This window comes from Salvelinus namaycush, unplaced genomic scaffold (genome assembly GCF_016432855.1).
Source record: "Salvelinus namaycush isolate Seneca unplaced genomic scaffold, SaNama_1.0 Scaffold456, whole genome shotgun sequence".
Lineage (NCBI taxonomy): Eukaryota > Metazoa > Chordata > Actinopteri > Salmoniformes > Salmonidae > Salvelinus > Salvelinus namaycush.
Genome location: NW_024061149.1, coordinates 57,525 through 63,950, shown reverse-complemented (window position 1 = coordinate 63,950; position 6,426 = coordinate 57,525). Strand labels below are relative to the sequence as shown.

Here is a 6,426-nt window from a genome sequence, read left to right as displayed (position 1 = left end):
AAGAGAACCTCCCTCGTAGAGAAACTCCCTTCACATTTCTCACAGTCAATGTGAATAATAACTCTTCAAATGTTTCCAGTGTAACGTCATGCAGAATCTGCATACCAACCAATTGATCTCAATCAGTTTCATGAGGAAATGCATTTAGATTTTCTTGAGTTGTAGGCTACAGTTTCGTAGTAGCCTATTGTGTTGTTTTAAATGATGTACAATGAGTGAATTTTAGAGCAGATGGTGTTAACAAACTGTAGCATAGCCTACCTGTTTAGTTTCAATCAAAGCAAATATTTTGCCTAGCAGCACAATCGTCCTCAAATTTCATGAGAAACTAGGTTGTTTTTTTTGTCTTACAGTAACGTTATACTATGCTATTATATTTGGTTCTGTTATGTAGAAAACTATCATTATGTGATCATGCAGAAATAGATTCAGATTTTATCTAACTTTATTAAATGAGCACCATTCGCCACAGTAGGCTAGCCTGTTCTGTATGAATGGAGAGGAGACTGTGCGGAGTTGGAGGTCCTGCACATGTGCAGAAGCTTCAGGACCTTTAGCTGTTGGGAGGAAAGATCCGTGTTTTACATTGCCTGTTTTTTTTTCACATCATTCTTTCAATAATCTCATCAGTAAAATCATAACTAACCAACACTAACACTTTGATGAAATCAATTCACTTTAAGCTGTCACTGTAGGATCAATATTGGTTTGTTCTTTACCTCTAGAACACAAGTTGAAACTTCAGGAGGAGGAACCCAAGTGGTGGACCTGGTTTCAAGGACAGACAAGTCATTTCTACATTTGCGGCTTAATGAGGAAATAATGAAAATGAAAATCTTTTTTCCATTGTTCTAGTTTTAGATGCACATTAGGATAACATTCTGTAAACTGTAATACTAATTAACTGTCTTCTTTTGATTTTATATCAGAGGGTCAAGCAATGGCGACAAGGTTGTCAAGCCAAGACTTGAAACTGTTGGGAGACTTTCTCTTTAAAACATGTCTAGGACTGTGGTTCCGCTAGCAGAACGCAGGGCGCCAAATTCAATCAACAGAAATCTCATAATTACATTTTCTCAAACATACAAGTATTAGACACCATTTTAACGATAAAATTCTCGTTAATCCAACCACAGTGTCCGATTTCAAAAAAGCTTTTCGGCGAAAGCAGAACATATCATTATGTTAGGTCAGCAACTAGTCACAGAAAGCATACAGCGATTTTCCAACCAAAGAGAGGAGTCACAAAAAGCTGAAATATTGATAAAAGGAATCACTAACCTTTGATTTTTTTCATCAAATGACACTCCCGGGACAACATGTTACACAATACATGTATTTTCTGTTCGATCAAGTTCATATTTATATCCAAAAACCTCAGTTTACATTTGGCTTTGCCTCCAAAACATCCCGTGAATTTTCACAGAAATACTCATAATAAAAATTGATAAAAGATACAAGTGTTATTCACAGATTAAATGCTTCTCCTTAATGCAACCGCTGTGTCAGATTTCAAAAAAACTTTACGGAAAAAGCAAACCATGCAATAATCTGAGTACGGCGCTCAGAGACCAACACAACCCAAGAAGATATCCGCCATGTTGGAGTCAACATAAGTCAGAAATAGCATTATAAATATTCACTTACCATTGATGATCTTCGTCAGAATGCACTCCCCGGAATCCCAGTTCCACAATAAATGTTTGATTTGTTCCATAAAGTTCATCATTTATGTCCAAATACCTCCTTTTGTTAGCGCGTTTGGTAAACAAATCCAAAGTCCAGCGGAAAGTACGGACAAAAAGTCCAAAAAGTTATATTACAGGTCGTAGAAAAATGTCAAACTAAGTATAGAATCAATCTTTAGGATGTTTTTAACATAATTCTTCAATAATGTTCCAACCGGAGAATTCCTTTGTCTTCAGAAAAGCAAATGGAACGGGAGCTACCTCTCATGTGAATGCGCATGACCAGCTCGTGGCTGCTGGCAGACCTCTGACTCATTCCCGTCTCATTCGGCCCCACTTCACAGTAGAAGCATCAGACAAGGTTCTAAAGACTGTTGACATCTAGTGTAAGCCTTAGGGAGTGCAACATGACCTATATCCCACTCTATCTTCAATAGGGAATGAGTTGAAAAACGACCAACCTCAGATTTCCCACTTCCTGGTTGGATTTCTTCTCAGGTTTTTGCCTACCATATGAGTTCTGTTATACTCACAGACATCATTCAAACAGTTTTAGAAACTTCAGAGTGTTTTCTATCCGAATCTACTAATAATATGCATATATTAGCAACTGGGACTGAGTAGCAGGCCGTTTACTCTGGGCACCCTTTTCATCCAAACGTGAAAATGCTGCCCCTATCCATAAGAAGTTTTAACCTCAAAGAGAAACAATGCTTTTCTTATGCTATGAGAAAGCTTGTAGAATGTAGACCTTTCCACATTGCTCTGTAATCTTTATTTAAATGTTCAGACTGTTCTCTCTTGTCTCCTTCTGTCTTTGTACTGGATATTTTGGGGGATTTCAAGGTCTTGATACTGTAATTGCGAATAACATTAATCAAATGCATGTGTCAACAATGAATGTGTATGGTTGGCTATATTTTTCACTTGGAATGTTCTAGAGTAAAAAGTGATATCAATGTAATGGATATGAAATGGAAAAGTAAAAACAAGAAGAAGCATTTGTCTCCTGTGTTTACCAAAGTAATTTGTTAAATTGCCACTTTTTATGATAATTTTTTTTTACAGAATGATTCCATTAATTTGCCTACACTCTTTCACTGAACTAAATATAGAACCAAGGTGTTCTTCATCACTGAACCAAAATTGGGTCCAAATAGAACTTTGTATGGTGCCATTTACTAATTATTACTGCTACTAATACAAAATATTCATAGATAAGAATATAATAATACATATATTTAATAAAGGACAAAAGAATACCAGCATAGTTTCGAGATTCTATTGTCATTATATGCAAACGTCATCAGAAGCAGCCAAAAGAGTAGATCATCTGCCTCTAATAGAGTTACTGACAGACTCTGAGCAAAACAAATAGTTTTTTAACTTAAAAGTGATGTAATGATTAACTATTGAATCACCAGGACATCTTATAAATAATTTCTGTTTGGTCTAATTATTAATTAGGGAAAAACGGTGAATTGTGGCGGCTGCTACAATGTTGAACCAGGCTCATGTTACGCTTCTCAGGTGAAAGAGCATTGGGTAAGACAGACAGACAGACAGACAGACAGACAGACAGACAGACAGACAGACAGACAGACAGACAGACAGACAGACAGACAGACAGACAAGCACGGAGAAAGTCTAGGCTAAGTGAAAAGTGATGAAGGGATCTGAGACCAGCAGTGAAACATAGCCGTATTGGTGGCTCCATAACATCAACAATTTAGATTGTCTATCAATATCCAAAAATAGACATAAGCCCTATGCTTTCCCAGCAGTTAACTGACTTGCCTAGTTAAATAAAGGATAAAAAAGAAGAAGAATGGTCCACCACCCAAAGGACATCCAGCCAACTTGACACATTTGTGGGACGCATTGGAGTCAACATGGGCCAGCATCCCTGTGGAACGCTTTCTACACCTTGTAGAGTCCATGCCCCGACGAATTTAGGCTGTTGTGAGGGCAAAATGGGGTGCAACTCAATATTAGGAAGGTGTTCCTAATGATTTGTACACTCAGTGTATGGTCAAATATATATTTTATTTTTCATTTGTAAAGAAAAGGACAAAGTTCCAACAAATCATGTTATCATTGCTCGTCAAAATTGCATCACCAGCAGGTGAAAGTTGGTTACATCATTGTTGAAATTAAAAGTTGAGAGACGCTGACGTCTCCCTTTCAATTTTCATTTGAAACGCAACATTGAGGACTTGCAAGAACGCCGCGAAAGGATATTTCGGACTAACTTGGGAACGAAACCCACTAAATTGACTTATTATGTGGGTAAATGTCATAATTTTGGGTTTTGTTTCGACCTCGACGATTTCGTTATCAGGCTTGTTTTGTATTTTTTTTTGAGGTTCACGCGAAGATAACGGCAGTTAAAAGCCTAGCTCATGTGTAGCTTATTCTCGCAAATAGCTTATATCCAAATAAAATAACCTATATTGTTGTGGTTAAACTATCATTCAACGCTGGCATTTGGTCGTCCAGAAGTCGGACAAGGCATGTAATTCCTTTGGCTGCATGTGCTAGAGTCTGGAAAGTTAAAGTCCCCGCCTCCGGTAGGTTGATCGGGGAAATTCACCATACAGTTTTCACTTTCCCATCTCCAAATAAAACTCCTTAATAAGAGCCAAAATGTTCAAACTCAACTGGAAAACTAAGAGCAAAGCAAACTGCTATTTACAATGTATACAATGCAGAGTTGGACGTGTATTTTTCTTATTATTTGCAGTATGCAGAGCGTGTGTCATTGCTGTGACTGGATCCGACACCACTACGGCCACTTGAGCGCAGAATACCTTTCCCTGCTGGACCAGATGGTGAGTTATCAGCACACTGTAAGAGGAGACTGAATGCATGTATTAAGGACAGCAAAACAACCAACCAAGTAAAGTAGTCATATGTTTCATGTTTAGCAGCTGTGTTAGAAAACTGTAATCTATATTTGAGTAGCCATAGTAAAAGGGGGCTAGGCTATAATGACAGCGCGATCACGAGAGGCTGTATACATTAGGCCTATACTGTCCTTGCAGTATAAGCTATACTTTTAGACGCGTGACTTAAAATACTATATTGGTTGTATTCCAGGGAGGAAATATCACAGAGCAGGATGCCCCTGTCTTTTTCCCCGAATCACTTTACAGACCCATAGATGACGCCAAGGTAAAGACTTGAATTTTGACTTTTCATGTTCTGATATGCTTTAGTATAGCGGTCGTGACCCAACGTTACATTGATGGCATAATTGAAGACTATACTGTTTCTAATCTTCTTTTTACATGTTCATGTGTAGTTTGAGGACCAAGTCAGATTCCGGAACGAGACCATCTATCAAATCACAAAACTGTTTGATGGGAATATGAAATCTGTCACCTGGGACAAGAAAAAGCTGGACCATTTCCTCAACATTCTCGAACGCCAATTTGAGAACCTTAAGTCCTGTGTAAGTAACGGGTCTATTTAAAGTATAATCCCTGTTTCGGTCAGGGCTCTCCAACCCTGTTCATGGAGAACCTCCCTCCTGTAGGTTTTCGCTCCAACCCCAGTTGTAACTAACCTGATTCAGTTTATCAACCAGCTAATTAATCGGCTGTGCTAGAGGAGGATTGTAGTGAAAACCTAAAGGAGCGTATCTCTCCAGGAACAGGGTTGGAGAGCCTGTCTAAGCTGTAGACTATTAACTGTACAAGTGAGAAAATCTATGTGGGCTATTATGTTCAGTGGGAGGCTAATGTTTTAATCTTGTCCAACAGGTATCACCTGCCAAGATACCTGAGAGGAGACTGAAACGTTACTTCAAGAATTTGAATAGGATGGTACTGAGAAAAATGGTGAGTTTGTTTTCGGATGGCAACGTGTTTAATATATCTAATCAAATCAATATTAACTAGGCTAAGCAGGAGCAGTTTTGAAACATTTTTGGGGTTCTAGGGACATATGTATTAAGCATCTCAGAGAAGTGCTGATCTAGTATCAGGTCTCCTCTGCCTTATTTATAGTGATCTAAAAGACAATACTGATCCTAAATCAGCACTCCTACTCTGACATGCTTCATACATTATTATTATTATTATTACATACGGCCCCAGCCCTTTGTTGTTCAAGACAATATGATCATTATATGACTAGAAAGTCCATACCACTAATATGTACATTTTCCTTTGTTTTCAGAACTACAGTGCACTGGCATGGGAGCTCATCAGGAAAGAGACGAAACATCATCTGGAAAGATTGGATATTTTTCAGGCAAAGATTCACTGATCATCCAGACTCATCTCAGAAGCTACGCCCTTACCAGTTTATAAAGCATGAATACAATCATGTGGGACCCTGTCAGTCTATTTATTTTATTTAATGCATAATTTATTGTTTTTTATTATTATACATTTATATTTATATTTTGTATGTCCCTTTTGTACCAATGTTGAACTGAACTGTATTACCTGTCTGCTTGAATAACCTGTGAAAAAATGGCATATTGAAAATGTGTTTAGTTGAATTTAACTGTGTCTCGTTCTGCTTTTTCAGTGTCTCACACTTATTCTCAGTGGTGGAAAAAGTACCCAATTGTAATACTTGAGTAAAAGTAAAGATACCTTACTAGAAAATGACTCAAGTAAAAGTTAAATTCACCCAGTAAAATTCTACTTGAGTAAAAGTATTTGGTTTAAAATATACTTAAGTATCAAAAGTAAAAGTATAAAGTATTTCCAATTCCTTATATTCA

At 37.5% G+C, this 6,426-nt stretch overlaps 1 protein-coding gene across 1 annotated transcript; it reads left to right on the top strand.

Moving 5' to 3' along the window:
• The first annotated feature begins 4,384 nt into the window (after positions 1-4,384).
• On the top strand, positions 4,385-5,960 carry LOC120041388 (interferon a3-like). The gene is made up of 5 exons (XM_038986341.1): positions 4,385-4,519; positions 4,788-4,862; positions 4,993-5,142; positions 5,453-5,530; positions 5,871-5,960. Exons 1-5 carry the CDS (start codon positions 4,385-4,387, stop codon positions 5,958-5,960), a joined length of 528 nt encoding a protein of 175 aa, XP_038842269.1.
• The last annotated feature ends 466 nt before the right edge of the window (positions 5,961-6,426 follow it).